General features: G+C 42.9%; 1 protein-coding gene across 2 annotated transcripts in view; it reads right to left on the reverse strand.

Moving 5' to 3' along the window:
* Positions 1-246: 246 nt before the first annotated feature.
* Gpc6 (glypican 6) overlaps positions 247-26,237 on the reverse strand; it is a 1,071,516-nt gene continuing 1,045,525 nt past the window's right edge. For both annotated transcript variants that reach the window (XM_052732493.1, XM_052732494.1), the window contains 2 exons: positions 10,381-10,556; positions 247-4,691 (listed from right to left, as the gene is read on the reverse strand). In XM_052732493.1, the coding sequence (XP_052588453.1) occupies positions 4,489-4,691; positions 10,381-10,556 (379 nt within the window). In that variant the 3' untranslated portion in view covers positions 247-4,488. The remainder of the gene's footprint in view (positions 4,692-10,380; positions 10,557-26,237) is intronic.

Here is a 26,237-nt window from a genome sequence, read left to right on the forward strand (position 1 = left end):
CATTAGCTCTATGATGTCACATGTGTTTTTTAAGAAGAAACAGAAGAAGAGGGATTGAATGTTTCTTCACACATTAAGAAACCAAATGTCCTACACGTACAGAGGTTCACAATTTCCAGTACTGTGTGTACTTAGTTGACTACTGATTTTTAGTGCTGATGCTTCTAAAATGATGTGAACAAAAACATTTTAAAATATAAAACACAGACTATGACAATCATTGAAAAGGCACAGAGAGGGCACAGGTAGATTTTTAAAAACTATTTTAATACAAGATTAATAGCAATTTTCTATCCAAATCAGAAATGAAAAATCTTAACCCAAATAATAGTCATTTGACAGTCACATAAAATTTTAGGTTTGATTGGTGCACACATTTCTCCTGCATGTGTGTTCTGTATGTGCACACAGAGACTGCACTGCGGTACCTTCCTCAGGTGTTGCTCATGAAGTCCTTCATTACAAGGCAATGCCAAAGATTCCAGTACCCACTCTACTCCCAAGGAAGTCTCAAGCATTCCCATCCTAAGCTGAATCTGGGCTGTAGCAAATTATGACATAGCAAGTCTCCAGAATGCGTACAAATCAGTACTCGGTTTGTATAAGTTGGCCTAAAACTAAGCACTGGCTAATATCTCTACCAAGGAGGAACATATTGCAGATTTAAAAGTTATGGACTGCTTTCCTCTTCTGGTTGCAAGGCTACACTATTGTTTTAATTTAAATATGTTAGTGATTGTAAGTCAAAGAACATGAGCTTGAGTATCTGCAAGAGTTTGGAGCAGTCAAATCCTGCGTTTGTTACCGCTTGAAACCCCAAGACAAACTACCTGATAACTAGCCTTGCAGAAAGGGGTGAGGAAAGACTTGCAAGCCAGGATTTTACCAAGTTTTATTCCTCCTTGAGGACTTAAGTTGGTGCTTAGTCCGTAGCCAAAATATGTATGTAATGGCGAGAAGAATTAAAGAAGGCTAATGTCTGTAGCAGGGAATGGAACTCAAGTTTTATGGTTCTGCATCCAATAGCATTTCCAATGTGTTTGATTTAAAGAATGTTCCTTTTAAAAAGACTGCTGCTCATCAATGAATAGTGTTTTTCAGTGTAGACAGAAGCAGGTGATTCCTGTCACCTTCCTCCTTGGGCCAATCACAGTAAGGGAGTCAGGCTTCCAGTGCTAGTCTGTGGTGGCTGCAGTGACAGAAGGCTGTCTGGGGGCTGTTGGTCCCGGACCATTGGGCTCGTATTCATCAATTTACAGTTCACTCTTCTCTGCTGAAGACATTAGTCTCCATTTAGCCTTTGTTGTAACATATACAAAGTGTAATAAACACCAATCGCAGACATGTACTTCTGTTAGAAAAATACATACTATAACTAAAGAACATGTAAATAGAGGCACTTCAATAAGCTAAGTGTTTGCAGTTATGAGCACCACCCACCAATTTCTAGTGTCCAATTTTCGGGTCCCATTCCTCTCTACTCATAACACAAGTTATGATGTGATCACAGAATTTAGGGGACATCATCACAAATGAGGGCCGGCCATGAATGACAATGGAACGTGAACACATCCCCTATCATTGCTGAAATGAGAATTTATTTGGGAGGAGGATTCCACAGTACTGAAAAGGGGGAACTCATTGAAAAGGCTTAGGGAACAGAAAGAACAAAACCGTATGATGGGTGGTGACAATCACTGGGAAGTTCAAGTGAATAACAATTTGACCGTGTCCATGCAAGGTGACTAATGATGTGGCTGTGTCGGCCAATCCTCATTTCAACTCTGGCCTGACTCATATGCATTACTACTTCTTGTCAATAGGAATACCTTTGAGAGTACAGTTGTCGAAACAAAGGAAACAGGCATTTTTATATTATCTGTGTGATTAATGTGCACAGAACATGGCTTCACATTCACTAATGTAATGTGTTGTCATATGCATGCAAAAAAAAAACATTTGGAGGCAAAAGCACTGTAAAAAATAAGAATCTTTGACTTGTGTTACAGAAGATAATTCAGAAATATTTTTAAAAGAGAGTTGGAGCTTAAAGCCATAAAAAATTATTACTCAAATATCCTGGAGAATCAAAGTTGATTTAATTTGTACTGCACCATAATTATTGGAGAAAAACAGTACTGATTTCTGAACATACATTGAGCTGAGTAACGTAAATGACTGGTCCTTCCCAAAGATGTGTTATGTGCAAGTGGTGATGAGAAGCTGAAGGGGGCGGTGAGCTGGACGGCTTTCCAAAAGGATGCGATTCTGGATTTGATTAAGTGTTAACTTCACACAAATGTAAATGAAAGATGCTGCAAAGTCTCTCAGAATCCTATACTTCATATTTTTTAGGCATAAAGTAGCAACAGATGCTTGTAAATATGTTTTGTTTTCAAAAGTGCTCAAATACACTTAATACTACTACATGTGTTCTACTTAGAGATGATGATGAAATCGATAACTAATTTTAATTTTGATGAGAATAGAGATAGAACCATTTATGTGTCAATACTGTCGATGAGTCAGTTAAAATGTGATTGGTATGCGGTGGTGTCTTAAAATACTTCTTCTCCCTATTCCAGATGCATCATAAAAACCAAAACCAAAATCCGAAATAAAGCAAAAGGAATAATCCAAAAAACCAAAACCACATGGCTAGCCAACTGTCTTCCTATAACCCCGGTTTGGTTTTTTTTTTTGTTGTTGTTTGTTTGTTTTGTTTTTCTCTCTGACGGGGGAAGCATTGGGCCTGGCTTTGTGGGGAGGTTAGGCTGTAGCGGAGTTTAGGTCATTTACTATAGTACCCATCAGGAGTCCTAGGCCAAAGGTGTTGTACATGAGAGCAATGGTGTTTCATGAATAACATTCTTTACACACACACATTCCATTGCCAGTAACATCTTGCACACCAGGGCTTGTCCCCTGAGCTCAGGACAGTTTGGAGCACCAGGGACAAAACACACTTGTGTGAAAAGGGTGTGCCCTGGCAAACTTGGAATAGATGGACAGTTAGATACATAAAAAGTTCTCTTTCTTGATTCTTGGTGCTCACAGATCACTGAGGAATCCTTTCTCTGAGCAGCACAAAACAAGAAGAGCTGGTTGACAAAACAGTTTTGTTACAAAGGAGTGTCAACCCTGAGCTTGGAATTAAGAAGTTAAAATCTGTGATTTATATATATATATTGATATAAAAATAGATGATCATACTAAGACTAAAAAAGTGAAAGAAATCTCCATGTCAATCCTATATATATAGTGTTTTTTTCTCTCTTTTTTTTATCTTGAGTTGTTTTTTTTTGTTGTTGTGAGTTATTTTGTAAGAGAATGCCCTCGTGATGCAGAAACCAATTGACACAAATCAAAGAGTCTGTAACAAAAGCTCATGTGTGGAGCTAATTGTCATTGTCAGTAAGAGAACTCTTATTTGGGGGACAGTCAGGAGCCGAGGAGCTGAGATGTCTAATTCATGTCGGACTGGTGGCCAATGTAGAGACTGTACCAATGAAGATGATTCTTAGTCAAGACCTAGGAGGAAGAAGACTTGACAGGGCCATCCATGAAGAACTGAAGACAATCGGTGCCAATTGGCTACAATGGACAGGTGTTAGGAGACAGAAAATGCTGCCATCAGTGAGCGCCATCAGGCGGGTGAAAGAGAGGCGTCAAGTCGCAATAAGATTACCGCTGTATAAAGACAGAATCCTAAATTTACTATCAGTACCTCCAAATCGGTTTGGGCTGAGTGCAAGACAATACCTCCAAGACAACAGCGTATTTCCACCACATTAAAAGGGCCAGGCGGATCTCTGTGAGTTCGAGGCCAGCCTGGACTACCAAGTGAGTTCCAGGAAAGGCGCAAAGGTACACAGAGAAACCCTGTCTCGAAAAAACAAAAAAAAAAAACAAAACAAAAAAAAAAAAAAAAAAAAAAAAAAAATGTTATGCTTCTCCTCAGAAGCATTTTGTAAACTTGGCTTGTCACAGAGAAGCTCGCTCCAGGCTGTCATCGCCAAACCTGATAGCATGAGAGTTCCTCTATTTTCTCTCCTTTATTCGCTTCCTTGTTGAAAAGGCAGTTGTCTTGGGGTTTTGCCTGATTTGAAACGGAAAATTATTTTCTTCCTATCTTATATTATTCTAAGTGGGGTGTTAGAAAAAAAAACCCTCACAACGTGAAATTCCTTTAATTTTGCAGCATAAAAGCAAATGACGGTAAGAAAAAATCTCTTGGTACGAAAGATTTGAGTAAGAATTCTCTCTGGAATAAACAAGGTCCCCACAGATAGCTGAAGGACAGAAGCAGATCCTCTGGCACCTGGTACTCTTTGGGAAAACAAAAAGGGAGGCAGGTTGCAAGACTGCCCTCTTGTCATAGAAAACGGCGAGTTTTTGTGGCATGGTCCGTTGTCCAAGAGTGTAAGAAAAGAAGGGAGTTGGCCACTGAAGAGCTAAACTGCAGTTTCATTCGACCAAAGCCCGCGATTATCTGTGGAGTCTCTGCAGGGTCAGGACCATGCAGACCAGAGGCCAGGAGAGCAGGGAGTAGCTGCCCTGCGCTGCCGAAGATTCCTCTTCTCTCCGGTCTGGGTCCACTGCAGGGGCCTCGGTGGTGACAAACTCAAACTCTGTGGGACACACGTCATCCATGCACCCACTGCCGCTGCCTGAGCCGCTGGATTCATCGCCTGGTGGGGAAGATTGATAAGGAAAATTAGAGCGCTTAGCTGGGAATAGAGACAAACAGCGCCACAGTTGGCGGCCAGGTGTGGGAGGAACACTCCACCAAAGGGCTGCTCGTCGGCCCCTAGACTTGTCGTTCATGGGCAGGTTAACCACGGGCCAGAAACAGGGTTGAAACGCAGTATTCACTGGTACCCACCCAGAGCAGACTTGTAATGGGTGGCCTCAACATCTAATACCGATATTAGATACTTCTTCTGACCAGTATTTAAATGACTAAGAAATTATGTTCCTGGAGCTGGAGACATGGCATGAAGGCTCAGAGCAGTATTGCTTTTCCAGAGGACCAGGATCAGCATCAGGCAGCTTACAACCACCTGTAACTGTTCCTGGAGATCTCACATCCTCTTCTGGCCTCTTCCAGCTCCACCATATGTGGAGCCAATGAACTCATGCACACACACATGCAATTAAATATATACATCTATATAGATATATCTATCTACTATCATCTATCTATCATCTATCTATATTCTTCCTATCTATCCATCTGTCATCTATCTTCTCCCTAACTATCTATCATCTACCTACCTATCTGTAAATCATCTATTATCTATCAATCATCTATCCATATCTATCTATAATCAATCATCTGTCTATCATCTACGTATCTATCATCTATGTATCTATCTATCATCTATGTATTATCTATCATCTATGTATCTATCATCTATGTATCTATCCATCATCTGTGTATCTATCTGTCAACTATGTATCTATCTATCATCTATGTATCTATCTGTCATCTATGTATCTATCTGTCATCTATGTATCTATCTATCATCTATGTATCTATCTATCATCTATGTATCTGTCTGTCATCTGTGTATCTATCATCTGTGTATCTATCATCTGTGTATCTGTCATCTATGTATCTGTCATCTGTGTATCTATCATCTGTGTATCTATCATCTGTGTATCTGTTCTTTGTTTTGTTCTTTGCTGTTTTGTACTTCAGTACTGCTGCTCTAAACAGGTATCATGCTTTTTAAAGATAATTTTTGTTTTTCTTTGGTTTTAGAGCCCAAGCTGACCAGAAAGTCATGCTTCTTCTCCTATCTCTGCCCCCAAGTGCTGGGTTTAAAGGTGTATTTCACCCTAACCCTCTCCAAAAGATGTTTAAAAGGGCATTTAAGGTAAAAGAGAAAATAAGAGCGAGCAGTGCAGGCAGGGAACTGCAGAAACAGCAGCAGAAAGCTGCAGAATGGAGGAGACATTGCTACTGTGCTGCCTTCTCCCCCACCCAAGCCGTGTTCTTGTCCAACAGCAAAGATGGACTCCTTTTCAGTGAGTCGGTAAGCTACAGCCCGCTGCTTATTTCCCCGAGTCCCCAAATGTAAAGACAATTTCTCTGTCTTTTAATGTTTGGAATAATCAGTTGGGCATCCTATCATGAGACTGTAAGAATTCTACATGTGAAGTTCAAGCTGACAGTTTGATTGTCACACAGGTACAGCTGCTCACCCCCAATGGCTTGCAGCTCTTTCCTGTTCCCAGGGAATAGCAGAGCAGCTGTTACTGAGACTGTACAGCTCTGAAGCCTAGCATACTACCTGTCCCTTTACAGAACAAGTTTGCCGGTCCCTGCTTGCTTCAGTGCCCACACCTTATGCAGTCTGAGGGTGGCATCTTCCCCTGCTGTCCACCATGCCTCTGGGTTTGTTCAATTATCATGTTTCATTGTTTGGTTCCTTCATGTTTGATGACATATTCAACCAACTATGAAGTAAAAGTAATTCCAGAAAGTTCCAAGAAGCAATGTGAATTTGCCAAATACCAAAAACCCATGTGAATGGTATGATGTCTGAACAGACCCTGCTAAAGCTTCCTGCTCTGTCATGGCTCCCAGTCTCCCCAGCACTGTGTAACATGTAGTTCTACCACGACTGTATCTATGTCAAACATGTTTGCATTTTTTCTTGCCATTATTCCATGAAAAATACAACATAACAATTATTTACATAGGACTTATTGTTTTAGGTGTTATCAAGAATCCACAGATTATTTTAAGCATATCAGGGAATGTGTATAGGTCATATGCAAATCATTTATGTCAAGGATTTGAGCAGCTCTGGCTTTGGGTATCTGCAGATGGTTTAAGACAACCCCTCTACCATGCCAGCTCCCACTGTGCCTGCTACCTGAAAGTTCTCCCTAATATCTGCACTTGTACTATTTACTTGCTTGTTTGCTTGTTCACTGTCCATACTCTACTAGAATATAAACTTTTTGAGGGTACAGTCTTTGCATAGACCATTCATTTCCAGGTGGCCATTGATCTTTGATGTGCAGCAGGATGCTCACTAAATCTTTGTTGAATAAGTCAATATGCCTTGAGCAATTAATTCAACTTCTATCAGTTTCTATATCTGAACACATGCAGTTGATACAGGCTGTGTGTGTGGCAAAAGGTAGAGGCAAACTCACTGCTGCCAATGATGCCAGATGGAAAAGATTTTTTTCCCCCAGAAAATGTGGCCTAACACTTAAGCTACCATTATGAATTTAGACGGACAAGAGTGGACAGCTTCAACAAACATCTTTTTCCTCACCTGTAAAAATAAAAATAATAACGTCCACTTCCCAGAACTGTTATGGGGACAAACAACACAATGTTTCTGGAAAGACACAGGAAATAGTAATCTTTGTAATGAGGTTTGCTGTTATGTTCATTTGCTCAGTGAGTTTAACTAACATTCCTAAACTCCTGCCCTGCTATTGGGCCTCACTGTTCCTGAGACATGGGCACCATTTTGGATTCAGATACAACTTAAGTCAAGCCAAGTCAGTGTAGGGACTCTTACATTGTTCCCCTGAGTGAAGAAGAGACATTCAGCACTGTTCCCCCACAAATGGGACATCTAAATACCAGATAAGATCATTTGAATACATTATACTTGGTTCTTATCATTTCTCTGCCTTATCATTATTGGCCTTTACAAGGAGAAAAATGCCTATTAATTAAATTGAGAGATATCAGAATTGCAAAGGGAATTGTTCTGAACACCAGTATCATGAGCAAGAGGTAATATAACCTTTACAAAGATATTATTAAAGTGACTTAGAATATTAAAATTGTGAGAAGCAAATAATGACAAGAGGTTCTAGCTGTGAAAAACAATGGCCCCAATCTTTTTGAAAGGGAATCACAAATGTAGGTGTTATGGTGATAGAATGGGCCACTTAAAAAAAGGCTACAAGCAATAAGGGTGGTGGTGGCTATGGATGTGATAAGGTTCACAGGCCAGGCACTGTCTTAGAACAGCTGCATTCAGTGCTTGCGTTAGAGCCAAGGGATGATCTTCACCGTCCTTCATTTCTGTTTTCTTTGGAGAAGAAATTGAGAAAATTCACTGTCTCCTTACATTCATTGAGTTTTACAGAATGACACCTTTCTAGGCTAGAAAAGAAAGAACTGCAATGAAGCCAACATGTGGTGATATATTGTATACTCCAATATATTGTGCACCCTAATAAACTTATCTGGGGATCAGACATAGAGCCAGCCCCTAGATTAGACATAGAGGTCAGGCAATGGTGGCACACACCCTTGATCTTTCAGTTCTCACCCCATACCTGGCTCCAGGTTTTTTTTTACTAATAAGACCTTTTAAGATTCGTCTTACACCAACATTGGATAATTCTTACATAACTTCATTACTCATCTAAATAGTTACTCTCCAAGTAAAACAGCACATTATTACATGGAGAGATAGCATGGATAGAATGGGAAACATGAGGCTAAGTGATAAGGCAGCAGTGAAGGCTAAAAGCTGGCGTAGCGTTCTCTTCTGAGGAGGAAGAGAGAGGTCTAGCCAAAGCAAAAAGAGATAATGGGATGATTCTGAGAAATTTGATAGCAATGAAGTCCATTGTGGTGGTAATTACCCTGTATGGAAAAAACGAATCCTTGAGTTCTTTAAAATGGAAGAAAGCACTAAAAACGTTCTGCAGGAGCAGCTCAGTAAGATGGTGGCAGAGCTGAGATGACTTGATGTTTTCCATCTGTAACTTGTGCCTTCTAACTCATTAACCAAATACACATGCATCTTCAGCTTCAGTGAGCAACTTGAGGGGCATTGGCAGCTTTACAACTGCTGTTCAAGAACTTTTTTCCCTGTGAATTCTCTTAGGTTACACACTTAAGAGAAAACCAACATACCTGAGAAGAAGTCCCACAAAGCCTTTGCTTCTGTAGCTATGCGTCTTGAAGCCACTTAGACAAAATCCAAACATTCTTAGCTTCATTTCAGTGTTCACTTATGAGAGCCCATGAAATCACTTCAAATGCTTTTATGATCCCCACTGAAACAGTCATGTGTAATATTGCTTCAGTGGTTTACTGTTTCTCTAATATTTCAGATATAAATGTTTATAGTTTGTGTCTGTGCACAACTGAGTAGGGGGAAAATAATGTATTGAACCTGCTTACCACCCTCAAGACACTGTCTTAGCTCTTTAATAAGTCACCTCAGAGGAGCCTCCAATAGTTTTCTAGCTGGAACCTTTTGCCATTATTTTTTTCTCACAATTTTAGTATCCTAAGCATTTAATAATTTCTTTGTAATAGAGGGATCTGATTCTTCTCTACTTACAGTGAAGTCATATCCCAATAAATTCATTAATTTTTCAAAGACCACAATTTCAAATGAATAGAAAATATACAACACACAGCATTCTAGCCTAACGTAGCACCTCACAGAATGTCATTGTTTACCCTTGTGGTCTTGGGACTCATTGGGGTTTGTGGATTTAAAACCTCTGTGCAGAATCATGAGAGAGCATCATACCACATAATGACAACCTAAGAAAAGATCCAAATTCAACCTTTGGATTACAGTTTCTATTGCATGTGTGTGACCTTTGAGCCATCATAAATTCAAGGAACTTTTATGATATTGTTTATGAGAAACAAGATGGGGATTCAAGCCCAGCTTGTCAAGAAATCTGTGGAACATTTTTTAGGTGGTAATGGGGGAGTTGGCAGGAGTTTGGAGTAGATATAAAAGTTGTTATAGAAAAGACAGGGTTAAAAACAGTCATCTATTATAAATGGATCAACTGGCAGATGAAATTATGTTTTTGCTTTCATATGGCTAACTAATTCCCCTGAAGCTGGGATGAGAGCCTGGCGAGTAAACTACTTGCTGTGCAGGATTAAGGATCTCAGTTTGATCCCCAGGACTTACAGAAACAGCCAAGCGTGGTGGTGTGTACTTGAACTTCTAGCACTGGAGAGGCATAGACAGGAGGATCCCTGTGGCTCACAGCTCAGCCAGCCTAACTGAACTGGTGAGTTCCAGGTCTCAGTGATAGACCCTGTCTCTAAAAATACGGTTAATAACACCTGAGAGAGGATGACATTCAAGGCCGACCTCTGGTCTACACATGTGTGTAAATAGGTATGCACACACATACACACCACACACGCACATACACACATACACTCAACACACCCACACATACAAGTGCACACAGCCGTTCATTAAGAGGAATTATGATTTTAGTTAGCATGTAAGGTTTGTGGCTGAGACTGGAAAAGCTTCATGATTAAGGCCAGAGAGATGTAACTAAAGATCTCACACAAGCACTTCCCACTTCCGGGCTCACTGGTCTTCATGCCGATTTCCTTACTTGTGTCTTGGAAGTTGACGTCATTGCCATTATAGGCATTCTTCAGTTTGTTGGTCATCACCCGGAGAGCCATGATCTGCTGTCTGATGAAAGTGTCGGGCCGCGTGATGTCCACCTCCACCTCAGGATTGTTGATTTGGTTGGTCAGCCCATCGTTCATGATCTCAGGCAAGTATCTGCAAGGCGGAGAGGAAGACGTGGGTCAGGTGACATTGCAGTGACCTCAGAACCAAACATTGCCCTGCTATCTCAGACAGGAAGCCAAGTCACCTGGTGAAAACCGTAGAGAAGACCCTGGTAGCCTCCCTGGCTTTGTCAGTTTTGGTACTCAGAACTGGGTTAGGAATGGCACATGAGCAGGTCGAGTCCTTAGCGAGGGCATTCTTTCTCAGTGGAGGGGGATTTTAGTACAAAGATTCTTCTGGGGCCTTGAAAAAAATCTTTGGGATGTTTTAGGAGGAGCCAGTGATCGCTTATGCCTCTGACATGTCTAGTAGGGTTTTTTATTTTATATTTTTGGCAGTGCTGGGAATTAAACCAGGGTCTTGTACACACTCTACCAATGAGCCCTATCCTAGACTTTTAATTTTGTAATATCATCTTGGGTCTAATTTGATAGGTGTGTCAACATTCAGTAAAAGAAGTTAATATCTAATAAGACTTAATGTTTTTCTAGCTTAACATTTATTTGTCTGTCAAAATTGTCAGTCTTTCAACATCCTGTCTAATGTCATTCAGGCGTTTTTATACAAAGGGGATAAAGTGCCCGTGAGCATGTTCGGAGACGCTGGGAGTCCTTATGCTCGTGCCCTATCAGCTGTACAGCCCTCCCACTCCTGATGTCAGGAAACACCTCCCAAGCTCCTTTCTTCTCTTCCTGCATTTCTCCTTGGAGAACAGATCATAACACTGGCGCAAACAAAATTCTTTGGCCATGCCCCTTTTCTCTAGGGTCCTTACATGTGCCGTCTGGTTAATCTTTCTAACCTTCACACTCCCCTGTCTGTCCTCTGTGTAAACACTTTAGAGGACAGTGGTTGATGTCCAAAGCTCACCCCGTCAGGAACTATGCTGCAGAATTCCAGCCTTCCAGCCCATGAACAGAGAGATGTGCTTTTTCCCCATTGTATGAACTAGAAAGCCAAGGCCCAGTGAGGACAAGCAGATGTAAAGTCTAGTAAAACGCTAAAATGGGTTCTATGAGATATTCAAGAAAATTAATTGGACCCAGGAAGGGGATGGGGGTACTCTAATTTATAGTCAGGTGCCCCACACAGATAACAACCTGGGGTCTGCAACTCGCATCTGAAGTGTGTATATGATGGTGTGAGTGTAAATTTGTGAGTGTGTGGTATGGTGTGTATATGTGTGTGTGCGTGTGTGTGTGTGTGTGTGTGTGTGTGTGTGTGTGTGTGTGTGTGCAGTCTTGGGGGACTGAACTGATTTAGAGAGCACCCAAATGTTGTCTGCTGCAGACCTGATTGCTGACTTGCTGGTAGCAAGAAATCCCCATACCATTGTCACAGAGATGTATTGGTGAAATTATTAAGGCCACTCCACGTAGATAAAAGGAGATTTATTTAATGGCGTAACTTACAAATTAAGGGATAGGTAGGTCGCGGAGTCTGGGGAAGGTGTATCGCAGTCCAGCGGTGTTCTCTGGAGCTCTGCTTGGTACACCTCTCTAGTCCAGGGTCCCGCAACAGAGAGAGCGCCAGCCGATCCAGATCTCGGGTCCCCAGGCGCCTCCTTTCGCCCCGCCTTGTAGGCGTGACAGTTGCCGAAGTCTCAATGGGGGTTGGAACTTACAGATCAAAGCTGGAATGGCTACCCACTACATCTCCCCCTTTTTGTCTAAATAAGAAAGTTCTAACCTAATACAAGACTATATACAAAGGAATGGTTATCAAAGTCGGTAGAGCATGAGACTCTTAATCTCAGGGTCGTGGGTTCGTGCCCCACGTTGGGCGCCAGATATTGGTGAAATTATTAAGGCCACTCCACGTAGATAAAAGGAGATTTATTTAATGGCGTAACTTACAAATTAAGGGATAGGTAGGTCGCGGAGTCTGGGGAAGGTGTATCGCAGTCCAGCGGTGTTCTCTGGAGCTCTGCTTGGTACACCTCTCTAGTCCAGGGTCCCGCAACAGAGAGAGCGCCAGCCGATCCAGATCTCGGGTCCCCAGGCGCCTCCTTTCGCCCCGCCTTGTAGGCGTGACAGTTGCCGAAGTCTCAATGGGGGTTGGAACTTACAGATCAAAGCTGGAATGGCTACCCACTACAGAGATGTGTGTTGATTGTGTTATGTGAGTGGAGGAAAAAGCAAGGGACCTCCCCCCAGCACAGTGCTCTGGAGGGTTTTGCTTATTTGTTCATTTTTGTTATTGTTTTTTCTGGTTCATAATTATTTAAATCTGAAATATGTCTAAATAGGACTCTCATTTTCTCCTGAAACAGTTCCAGCTACCAGGAATCTACCCACTGTTTTAGGGGGCTGATCAGTTTGGCTGGGCATTCTGGGTACAAACCCAGGCTACTGAGCTGGCTCATGCTCAGCCTCAGCTCTGCGGCCACCAAGCTGTGCAAGCTCCACCAATGGTTTCCTTTCCTTTTTCTTCTGGATCATCTTTTCATTTAGGAAGTTTCAAAGTATACAGAAATAGAGATGCTAATATAACAAACCTATGTAGCTAATTTCAATGCCTTTTTCTACTTCCTACAAAGGTGCCATCGATGTCTGTGTCCTGGCAAGAAACAAATGGCACCTTAGAGGGGCAATAAGGAGAATTCAATGGAAAGACTGTTTACAAAGGTGACCATGTGATTTAAGGACCGCACCAGGTGGCAACAGCAGGGGGATTCCCTAGAGACAAAGGAGAGATATCTTAGCAGAATGCACCAGAGTTGAAGCCACAGCCAGGCACCCACTCGTAGAGTGCCTAACCGAGTCCTGACAGGGAGGGAGCTAACAGAGGCTTCCTGACCTCTCTAGCCCCTACTGGCTGAGCCTAACTGAAGGCCAACAGATAGGGAGCTCAGCTGATCTGGGTTGTAGAGGTGGCCCTCCAAGGCATCAGCCAGAGGAGGGACAGAACAGTTCTTAGGGGATAGCAAGGGCTTTATTTTAGTAGTATTGTTTAGACAGGGTCCTGCTGCATGGCTCAGGCTGGCCTTGAACTTGAGGCTGTCTTGCCTCTGCCTCCTGACTGAGGAGATCAAACGTGTGTAACATGATGCCTGGCCACGGGCTTGAGTGTGCTGTTACAAGTGCAGTGTGGTTTATTACTCCTGGGGCTGGAGGTGCTGACTAATTCCATGACTCCTATTCTACTGCTGTTGATGGAAAGCTGAGAAACTTCTCTCTGTGGCAGCACCCCCGCTTATGTATTTGTGTATTGCCTTATGCTTGGAATTCTTTCCCTTTCTGAAAATGGCTTCTGAAATGCCAGAAACCAAAGACTACCACATGTGCAGGAAGAACCACAGGAGGAGGTCGGACCCAGGCTGATATTCAGGATCAGAAGTGTTATTTATGCATGGATGGGAATTGGTTTATCTATTTAAGTCAGTGGTCTCCAGAATAAGCTGCGTATTTTCACTCATATTTTGAACTAAACCAACTTTTGAACAAAATAGAAGCAAAACTCACAGTGGACAAACTCTTTTCCATGAAGCTTTCAAGCTATCTGTGGCCTAAGAACAATCCTAAGAGGAAAAATGCCAAACGCAAGTATCCATATCTCTTCATTTTTGTAGTAAATCATAAACTCCTGCCAGTCTTTTTAACATATCTGGAGTATAAGCAAATTCTTATTGGCCTCCCAGTACAACTTCTCACACATGGCATTGACTTGGCTGCTACTGACAGGGCTCTGTGACTGCCAGACTCCTGGGGTTCAGTAATGATGACAGTCCACTGGAATGCGTGGCAAGCAGAAGACATCAGCTGCTGCCACGGTGACGGGGCTGCGAGGTGATGGCCGATCCTCTCGCTGCTCTGCATTCTGGTCATTATTCCCACAGCTGTGCCCAGGCTGAGTCAGAGGGGGCTCCGTCTCTCTTGCACGCCGTGTGCACTGCTTAGCTAGCCAAGTCTCATTTATCAGCAGCTTGCTACACTATCTTACATGGGAATGCTGCCCTTGGGAGTCTGAACATCCAGCAACAATAAAAGACTGCCAGGCAAACCCAGCATCTCACTGTGCCTGGTGATGCTCAGCCACTTACAATCAAAACATGGAGCAATGCCCTTGTGCCCTCTAGAGATTTTTCTCCTCTTGGTGTCTTCCAAGGCTGACTTTAGAAATTCAGACGTAAAATAGTTGAGAAATAAAACAGCTTTTTTTTTTCTGCTGTAGACATAGATACTGATATGACAGCTATAGAAGACCACTGTGTAATTGGAAAGGGATGTGAAAGTCTGTCTGGAAACCAAGGTCTCAGGAATCTATTGGTTTATTTCGTCGCATGTTTGGTTTATTTACAGAAATCACAAATTCTGTAAGAACAGACCAATCACTGAGCCCAGAAGGCCCTTCCTCTGCTAAGCTTTAGCACGGATCACTTGAGTGACAGCAACTCATATTTTTGGGAACACAGACCAGGAGGACTGGCATGGACAGCCCAGGTTGCAAGGCTGGGTGCACATGCACTGGGAACAAGGAGAACTTAGATTTGAGGACAAACTGGAGTGCCAAATGGAGTGTTGTCCTTGTCCATAATTCATGCCGTGGTGGGGCAAGAAGGTGGTACCCAAGGACAGCCAACTGTAGCCTCATTTTTTTTGGCTTCTGTTTACAAGAGCATGACAAGGAGCTACATCTTTGACAGTTCTGCAGAATTATTTTTCTTCATGTCTAATTTCATGTCGTTAATCTAGGATTTCTTGAGTACAACCAAGCATAGCTGATGAGGGGAAGAATGCCATGGGAAGTTAGAAGGCACTGAAGGAGCAACACATTCTGCTTTGTGGGTGGGTGCAGGCTACACACTGTGTGCCAGGAAACTTACTGGCAGAGTTGAGAGCTTCTGTAACCTCAGAAACATTAGCATAGTTCTTACAGAAGTTTCTCAGTGGCTAACCATTGCACCTTCCATCCACTCCTCATGGTTGAGTTGGGGTTTTCAGAAAAAAACTTGGTTGCTATGTAAATATGCTTGCTGGGAAGACAAGCATGTCAACCTATCAGCATTCAGCATTGCTTACCAGCACACTTGTATGAGCAGTTGTTCATATTTGCAGCTACATATGCAAGGAAAGGGACACACACACCTTGGAGTTCGTGACGTATCAGCCAGGAAAAGTTCAAGCCGTGAGGAGCCAGGAAATGAGAGCTGAGAGGTAGCTATGGATGGGGTTTGCTAGGAATTCAAGTGGGAGCTGTCACAGAAAACCAAGGAAAAGAAGGCAAGTTTGATCTTGGCTCACTGTTTGAACTTCCATCCATGCTTATCTGGACCTGTCACTTTGGGTCTGAGGTGAGGCAGAAGACCAGGGAGGGGAATGCGTGGCTGAGGTCAGGTGCTCACTTCATGACAGCCAGGAAGCAAGAGATGAAGTGACAGGGGACAGGGTGTATTCATTAAGGATATGTTTCCAGTGTCCTACCTTCCTCCAAGTAAGCTCAGCCCACCCTAGGTCTATCAATCTCTCAATGATACCATTAAATTATAAATCAACCAATTGATTGACCCATTGAATAGGTCAGAGGTCTCATGATCCAATCAGTTCTTCGTAGCTTCACTGTTAAGCATCACATGGGGAGCAAGCTTTTAACACATAAGACTTTGGGGTGGGGCGTGGGGATCCACACTGAAAGAAGCTGAGGCAGAACTGGGTGCCCAAGTGCTGGCCTGGATTTCTTTTCACAGCCTGGTACTCCTAACTGATGCTCTCCTGAGCCACAGTTGGGAAAGTGAGATAAAAGCAGTTTTCACTCACTTGTCACCATAAGTGAGCTCCATGCAATGCACGTCTCTATAGAATTTTCTAGTTCTAAGCTATGCACTGTCATTTTCAGGGTATTCAAAAGTCTTTTAATGTAACAAGATACATTGTGTATACAGATTCAGAATTTCTTATGTGCAGTTCCAAATTTTGAAAGTCTCTAATTTTTTCCCCTCCTGCAATCCATTTGTTAGCAAAACATCATCAAATTTGAAATATGGCCAATTACAGTCCTCATTTCTCCCACTTAGTGCCACGCTAATGCATTTTTCTACAGAAATCCTAATGCATTTGATTGTGGGTTGTAGGTCCAGACCCTACTGGTAACATCACATAATATACAGTACATCCACTGTGGTAATTTTCTCCAATGAAAAAAATTCTGAATTCTAAAAAGACATGGTCTCAGGAGTTTCAGATAAGGAATTGCAAACCTGTGATATCTGTGACCTCCTTTAGAAGCTTCTTTAGATATGTATTTAAATGTTACACACATTAGGATGGCTATTATTTAAATTGCAAACCTGTGATATCTGTGACCTCCTTTAGAAGCTTCTTTAGATATGTATTTAAATGTTACACACATTGGGATGGCTATTATTTAAAACAACAAACAGAGAAAATAACAAGTGTTGGTAAGAATGTGGAGAAATTGGAACCTTGAACACTGGTACTGCTGCCTGTGTAATGGACAGCATGGCAGTTCCTCAAAACAGACACACAACTGCTCTGTCATTCAGCAACTATCCCTGAGACATATACACAAGAGAATTAAAAGCAAAGACTTATGAAGATATTTATACCTCTGCTTATAGCACAGCATCATTCATAACAGAAGAAAGGTTACAGTCATCCAGGTAAATAGTCATTGGTTGATGAATGGCTACAGATGAAGTACAGCACTTACATATAAAGGACGTGCTCAGGGGGACTGAAACTCTGACACATGGTACAACATGGATAAATCTCAAGGACTGTAGGCTAAGTGAAATAAGCCAGGTAGGAACATTATATGATTCCACTTCTATGAGTTACCTAGAGTCTGTAAGTTCACAGAGATAGAGAGCAGAGTGGTGATTGCAGGGTGTTGGCTTAGAAAGGCAGGGAGCTGGTGTTCCATGGGCTCAGAAGCTATTATGGGAAGATTATATATAGGGATGCGTGTCGGTGACACAATGTGAATGTTCTTACTGTCGCTGGACTGCACGCTGTAGAATGATCAACACTGCATTTTACACTGGACATTCTTGTCTTCATTTAACAAAACTAAGTTTTAAGTACAACTTTTTAAAGTTATTGACACAGATTGCTTTCCCCCTGTCTTAGTTAGCTTTCTATTGCTGTGAGGAGACACCATGACCACAGCAACTCTTATAAGGGAAAAACATTTAATTGGGTCTGGCTTACATCTTCAGAGGGTTAGTTCATTATCATCGTGGAGGGATATGGCAACAAGCAGGCAGACATGGTGCTGGAGAAGGAGCTGAGAGTGGAGAAGGAGCTACATCTTGACCTCACAGGCAACAGGAAGTGAACTGAATTCGAAGAAGAGTGAAGTGAATACAACAGGAAATGAAGACACCTCAAAGCCTGCCTGCACAGTGACACACTTCCTCCAACAAGGCTGTACCTACTTCAACAAGACAACACCTCCCAATAGTGCCACTCTCTATGAGCTTATGGGGATCAATTACATTCAAATTACTACCCCCCCCCCATTTCCACTTTTCCTTGCTGGAAAGTGATTTTGCTCGAAGCAGACTCTCATGTTTGCGCTAAGTGGGTCCACAGGTTCTTGAAGGTGGAACTAGAGTTGTCTGTGGATGGGTGATCCATGAGATATCGCACTGAGATGTGTTCAAATGTTCACCAACTATGATGAGGGATACCTGAGATCTCTGGGACCCAGCAGAGTGCTGTGGGTGAGTCCTTCAGCTACTTCTCATTATGGTTCTCCATACAGCCTACTATATTCTTATGTAAATTAAGTGGTTAGCACAGCTCCCCAAATGCCTCCCTTGTTCTTACGAGTGGCTTATCAGAACCTGGAGCTTTACAACCTGAGTTTATGTTGAGAAAGATTGGTGGTGACCTCGCTCCAGCTAGAGAACTGTAGGCAGGGCATGGCTTGGAACTCTTGGAGAACATACACCCACCCTTAGCTGTATGAGCATTCTTTGTCCTGGCTGCTTAGTGCAGAGCCAGCAGCTTCTAAGCCCAACATTTCGTGGTAGAACTGGAGTCAGCAGATCACAGAGCAGACTGAAAAGAAGACGCAGAGCCAGTTTCAGGGATGCCGGGCTGTGAACAAGCAGTCATCTCCTTGGCTCCTGTTTGGAGCCACCTCTGCTAGGCATCTCTCGCGACAGCTTTCTCTCCCACTGGCCTACCAGGGAAAATCCCCAAGCGTAGCAGCAGAAAGGAAACAATGTGTTAGTCTGGCTGGGTGTAGATGGAATATTTTATAGTTCTTTAAGGTACAGCTCGATTATTTGGGGCATCTTTTGCTATCACACTAGAACAGTATCATCCTGTCAGGCTTCAATTCACTCCCTACACAGCTCCCCACCGCCACACATCATTCCACTTTCAATCCGGCCGCTCAGACTTACCCAGTCACAGCTCGCTATTTCCTTTGGATAGTTGATACACACAGCAGCTGGCAAGAGTGACTGATCTATTTTCTAGATTGTTCTACTTCTCCTACTTCTTACAAGTTACTGTGCCTACCTATTGGTCTTGAGAAGGATTTCCTTGGGAACACAGTGCTTCTGGGAGGATCAGATGTCTTGAAATACCATGGTGGCTCTCTATAAGAGCTGTCTCCAATGACTCAAATTAATCCACGTTCCTTAGCTAGGTCCTCAATCACCTCTTCCCAGAAGGTGTTTCAAGGAAAGGACACATGGAAAGTGAAGTACTAACCTATAGGGAGCAAAATCGATCTTTGCTAGTTCTATAGGGTGAGAGAGTGCTCTGAATAGCCCCAGATAACTGGCATCTTGTCAGACAACCTGCATGCTGGTAGGCCACAACTTCCAGACTACATCATTTACCTGCAGCTTGTCCTGCTCTTTTTCCGTTTTGACAGCCCGTAGATTTAGAAAGAGCGTCCTGAGAAAGAGGAAGCTACAGGTCATGTTGTTTTCTGTAGCTATGTCCTAAGAAAGCAACTCTGTTGTCCCAGACCAGTAAGTTAAGAGCCTGTGTGGACAGCAGTGAGCTTTGTTTCTCTGTTGTTTGCTGCTGGGCAGAGTTCTACCCCACATATCCTAACATATAAAAGTTTTATTTCCTTCTAAGCCTGTGCTTTCCTGCCTCACACCTCATCACTCTTCCCTAGTCCTGCACAGACAGCTCATTCTGGTCACAGGCTGCCTAGAACGTCCTTCTCAGGCGTGACTGATGACTGCACATGTCTTCCCAGGGTCTCCAGGTTCACCCGCGGCACATTAGAAGGCCTAGATTTGTAACCTGCTCCACGAGTCTTTAATTTTTCCCCCTTTGGCCTTCTAGATTATTATCGATTTTCCCTGGGAACTTACTAGCTTCCTTTCAGTTCCTATTTGTCTGAGTTGGGTCAGAATGGTCCTCTATCTTCACCCATTTTCCCCTGAGAAGTTGCTTAGGTCAGTGAAAAATGAGAGGCATACAAGATCCACCTGCAGACGTGCTTCCTGCTGGTCACTGAAGGTGAGTCCTACACGGCCTCTCTGGGACAAGAGACACTCACACTAAGGGAAGTTCCATATCAGCTCTTTGGATACTCGTGGGAGCACTCCCTGCTGTGAATCAAGTGTTCAGCGCTTTTTGTCTAGGCCTCACTGTGATGGTAATTTGGAGGTTGGGACTTAAGGAAGTGAGTGGCGTTGGATGAGCTCAGGGCACTGAAGCCCTATGATAGCAGTATTGCCTTTAGAAGAAGAATGGCCCAGAACTCTCACTTGCCGGCTTGAGAGGATGTGGGAGGAAGGAAAACAGCCTCAGGATGTTCAGCAAGAGACTCCTTTGCTAGAACCAACCATGCTGGCCCCGGAACCTCGGATGTCCCAGTGTCCAGAACTGTATCAAGTGAGATTCTGTTGTTTTAACGTCTCTGTCTTTGTTATTTTGTTATGAGACAGTGGGATGATGAAAACCTTCACTGACTCAAGTACTGACTAAGGGTTCAGGGTTCAAGGCATTCCTTCTTCCATCACCAAGATCTCACCAGTGCCTGGTTATAACCTGCAGCATGAAGTTGTGTTATGTTGGAAACTTAGAATTCCTTCTTGATGGATCTGTGAAGCCTTAGCATTTCATCAGGTGCTAGGCTAGACGACCCCAATCTTGCCTGTTCTCAGTGGGTGACACTACAATGGAACTATGTGACCTCCCTGTCCCCATTGCTACTGTTGTTTTTAATACAAGGAGAGTCTCATTAAAGGAATCAGGAAGGGCATCTGTGAATGCAAAAAGGAAACAAATTTGTCACGTGTTTCTGAGGCTTGCGTGTAAACTGAGAAAGGGAACATATGCTAATGAGGGATGTAAGGAGGACTAACAGCTGAAACACAAAACTATTAGTTAAATTTAAATTTGAAACCCATAATGAAAGTACGTTCTTAGTATAAATATTTTCAGTGCTTTTCTACAGATTTACTTCTATTTGTGTGTGTGTGTGTGTGTGTGTGTGTGTGTGTGTGTGTAGGTAGGTAGGTGCTGGGAAGCAAACTTAGATCCTCTGCAAGATCAACAAGCACTCTTAACCTCTGAGCCATCTCTCCAGACCAACCGTCCAGTATGTTAAAGCACTCATTGCTCTGGCAGTCCTCCCCCAGAACCACTGGATGCGTGGTTCCTAAAGCAGCAGTAACTACCTGATCTGGGAGATCTTACTCAGGTTCTGCTTATAGTTCCATTTCTGTGGCTGTGATAAAAATACTCTGACATCAGCATTCTCCTCTCTTACATGGTCACAGAACTCTTGCCTAGGGAATTATACCATCCACAGTAGGCTGGGTCTTCCTACATCAATCAACAATCAAGACAATCCCCCACAGAAGAACCTACTGATTTAGAGACTTCCCGTATAACTCTAGGTTGGGTCAAATGAACAGTAAAAACTCACCAGCACAGGCACCATCTCAAACTCACAGCCATGGTCAGCTCTGGCTCCCTAACAAAAATGCCATTAACTATATGACTTAAACCACAAACACAAGTTTCTTACGGCTCTGGGGGATTGGGGCGTCTGAGGCAAAGGTATTGGCAGACATTCTGAGGTGATGTCTCACTTCCTGGTCTGCAGATAGCTAAATTATTGTTCCATCCTCACATGGGGCAGAGGAGAGAAGAGAGTGAGATGTCATCAGGTTCTCTCTCTCTCTCTCTCTCTCTCTCTCTCTCTCTCTCTCTCTCTCTCTCTCCCTCCCTCTCCCTCTCCCTCCCATCATAAAGGCACTAATCACATCCTGGAGGGCTCTATTTCACAATCAAGTTACCTCCCCAAATCGCCACCTCTAAATACCAATGCGTTGGGAATATTGGGGGGTGGGTGATCTTAACATATGAGTTTTGAGGGGGAACAAGTCTTCAGTTGACAACACAACCAATCAGAATCTGATTTTATGCAAGGTTCCCAAAAGTTAAGCCAACACATCAACAAAGTCTGAGTACCACCGTTTTTATAGACTTATCTTACTGATCTTCTCAGTGTCCTAAGGCAGAGAGGCCTTTGTGGTCACGCAGTCTTTGTGTCAGAATGAAGACTTAAATGCTGATAGGGCAGTGGTACACCTGCAACTTGTCAAAGGGCGGGGTCTTCCCGTAGTCTGTGTCCCGCTGCAGGGAAGCTGACAGCGCAGTGAGAAGAAGAGCAGGAGAGAGGCAGAGGCTTGTGTCTTAGGGCAACCACGGCACACATGTCCACAGCCCCAACACAGAAAACCATGAGGCTGCTACAACAAAGGTGCATCTATGTGTACATCTCAGGCCAGCATCGATTTCAACAGGTGATTAAGTTAATAACAGCTCTTTGGAAAAATAAGACAATCACCGTCATAAATGGACATTCCCACTTGGGAGTCATTTCAGAAACATAAAAATCAAGAACAAGCCTATCTCTGGATCAAGGAAGTATGACGAAGAGATACAAGGTAAGAATCCAAAAACAATTGGGAGAAAAGTGGAAGTTGGAAGACAGGTGTGATCAACCACATAAGACAATGGGCGCAAACAGATGATGAGCCTGAAGGCGTCTAAGGGTAAACCACAGAGGGAGGAAGCACGCGGCTTGGCGGGAGCATTGGTGCTCTGGATTTGGCTTATAAACTCCAGGCTCATGACACACGTTCAACCCACGTTCTGTATCCATTAACTTGTGCTGAGAGATATTTTTCTTAATAACACATTTTTATGTGATTGATAAGAATAACCCCTATTCTTAATCTCTTTTTTGGCAACTGATCTTAAACATTTTAAAAAGTCTGTCATTTTCAAATCCATACATTGAGAGTAGGGAAACAGTTTTTGTTTTATATATGGATTATTAATTATTATATGTTTAATCAGCATATAAAATTGTACAAACTTATGGGGACTCATGTGACATTTGGACACATGTATATTTGTGTAATGCTCAAATAAAGGTAAGTGTATCAAACTCCTCAGTTACTATTTTTTTTGTGGTAAAAATATTCAACATTCTTTCTTACATGTTTATATTTGGGAAAAATATACAGTATGTTATGACCATGTGGTCACCTTCCCGCATACATCCCACCAGAGTATTTCTCTCCCTACTTGTAACACAGGACCCACCGATCAACCTCTCTCATCAAATGTGTTTTATCCGAGTTTCTAAATCTTTCTGTAGAATTTGTTTGAGTGAATTTTTTTCATGTGGTTCTAGATCAATTGATATGTAGAAGAGAACACAGGGTAAGTTAAACTTAAAGCAACAAGTCCGATTTGCTCTTAATTTACAAAGTCTGCAGATGTAAAGTTGTAATACTAATACCCTACAGTAGAAGAATTTTAAAGAGAAAATGAAGGAACTGTGGAATTGCAATTTTTCAATGGGAGCATAATTGAGTCATAAATATTTGACAACCCCGTCTTTTTAAATAATACACGGATTGTATAATAAAAGACACTCTGCATAGGGTTAAATATGGGCATATTCCTAGACTGTATAATAAAAGACAGGCTGCACAGGGTTAGATATGGGCATATTCCTAGATTGTATAATAAAAGACACTCTGCATAGGGTTAGATATGGGCATATTCCTAGAAATGACTTCATTGCACCAAACTTGTCTGTTTTTCCTCACTGCTTAAGATCTTTCCGGTACTTCCCTCTGTTTTCGGGATGGAATTCAAGTCTGGTGGAGGTGTTTCAAGAGCCACGGTGTAAAGTATGGGTACTGGTGTTCCCAGCCCCACTGGTCCCTCTCAAGCCACCATCAGTTCTTATGTGTTGGCCTCATTGCCGTCTTGTATCACCTACCAGCCGAAAATGTGGTTCACGACCTCACGTGGGGTTGCATAACTGAATGTGGGGGGTATTGAAAACTCTGGCAACAGTGTGCAGTTTCTCAATACACAATAACAACGTGAATGTAAAATTGAATGTGTGATGAATGTGGGATGTTTCTGGCAGTGTTGCTGGTGCTGAATCAGACAACATCACTGAGTCCTTGGTTCTGAACATGTAACAGGAACACTTGGCATTGCCCACGATGCCCCCATGTGATGGCAACGGATGTGACATGAAAGGACTTGACTTACAGTCAAACCTAGGGAGTGTTATGAATCTCAGTGTTTTCACTGTACAGGCAAGAATTTCACTCTTACAGAAATGCAGTGATTTACTTAAAAGAAACAAAAACTTGGGGGCCGGCGAGAAGGGCTCAAGTATTAAGAGCACCGGCTGCTGCTGCAGAGGATCCTGGTTCAGTTCCCAGTACACACATGGCAGCTCACAACAGTTCTAGGGATCCACCACCGTCCTTGGCCTCTGCAGATATGAGGCACACAACTGGGCACAGACATGCATGAAGGCAAAACACCCCACACAGAAAAATAAATAAACAAAAAATTAAAAAATACTCAAAAAACCAAAATGACTTTTTAATACTTTCCTTCCTCAGATTATAAGTATCAGATTCATTTATCTTTCGATTGTATGTATTATGTTAGAATTTTGATTTTTAAAAACTGCTATTTTTGCAGTGGAATCTGGAATTGCAACAGAATTTTCCCAATTTCTCAAATGATCCTAAATGTATTTCTGTCATTTTATAATGGAAATATACATGAAACAGTATTAAATTTCATTTGCTTTCTTGGGGAAGCATTTAAGGTTTGTTTGTTTATTTAAGAGGCAAGGAATAAACACTAGGCTAGAGAGAAAGACTCCAGCCTTTCATTCTTGATAACCGGGTGCTACCGGGGACCCTCTTCCTCATCTAGAAGCTTTAGCCTCACGAGGAGGAATGTGAATAAGTCACTCTGACCTCCCTGTAGCTCTCACTTCGATGTCCTTCATGTTCCTTCTCATTTCTCAGCAGAGTTTAGTCTCTTCTCCTGCCCATGAGCATGAGCATTCCTTATGTTTCCTTGGTAAGAAATCACATATGTGCAAATCTCCAGCAGCCTGTTGACTGTCCATGAGAATGAGGTTCACAACACAGCCATCGTTCATGCAGGGCTGGAAGGCAAACACGGGTCAGCAGCACAGCTGTCTGTCGTCAGGTCACCTGCGCAGAGCTGCCCATAGGTCACCTGCTCAGCCTTGCAGTGTCCTAGGTATTACTTTACAACTGAAGTTTTCAGTCCAAAAGTCTCCTTCTCCAAAAAGCACAGAAGCCTTTGTGAGCGACACGTCACTTGTACCACCAATCTCCCTCTCTAGTCTCAATCTTAGATTTGAACAATGATATTCTGGGCAACTCCAATTGCTTGTGGATCTTTCTGCTGCTGTCCTGGTTTCGCCCGCTAGGCCTTCCTTGTAAGATTAGCAAGACTGTCCCCAACAGATGCTAAAAATGCCATTCAGCAATGTGAGCCCAAGGTACCCTCCATGCTCTCTGCTTACCTCTTGCATATTTTTCTGAACTCAGTTCTCACAAACCTTCTTTCTCACTTGGAACACAGCTGCTTCCTTCCTTTAAAACTGCCCAATAAGACACTCCCAAATAGACACCACTCCTAACCTCTCCAACTGCTGGTCAGTCCCCAAAGATTCCTGGAATCCAATTTACCAGCTGCCTTACCCACCTGCAGCCCCACTGATGAAGGCCTGGCAGACTCCCCTCCTCATGTCCTGCCCAGCCTGCCAACTCCCAGCCAGTTCCCCATCCAACTTTTCCACCCTAGGCAAGCTTGGGCCAAGCCCACTCTGAGCTAACAGTTCAGAAATTCCTTATCAAATGGCCACAGCATCGGTCAGTAGAGCAAGACGATGAAACCAGAGCCACTAGGAAGGACCACTGGGACGTTTGGAGACATGGAACTTCTGGGCCCCTTCCTCACTCATCTCTTAGCCATTTTCTTTTGCCTTTCCAGTTAACACAATTAGATCCCCCCAACCCGCCGCCACCAAGGTGAAAATATTACAGTTAAATTTTCATTTCCCATTTAACTTGTGATTTAAAAAGAATAAAAGGGAAAAGAGCACTGCAGATTTAACTATGGATAAAAATAGCCATGTTGTCTTAAAGTCATTAAGTGAACATAACGGGCTCTTTGTGATCTCAGGCTATCTGGAAGCTGGCATCTGTCACCACCCTCTGTCCTCCTCCAGAAGCGAGGCAGTCCGATCAAGGATTCCATGCTTCATGGCACCTTGAGAGTCGGTGCTCCAACGTGCCCATCAAACCTGCCACTCTCAACAGCGGTCACTGGGTGACTCCGTGTCCCTCCTCCC

This window comes from Peromyscus californicus, unplaced genomic scaffold (assembly GCF_007827085.1).
Source record: "Peromyscus californicus insignis strain IS unplaced genomic scaffold, ASM782708v3 Scaffold_12__1_contigs__length_115047231, whole genome shotgun sequence".
Classification (NCBI taxonomy): Eukaryota; Metazoa; Chordata; class Mammalia; order Rodentia; family Cricetidae; genus Peromyscus; species Peromyscus californicus.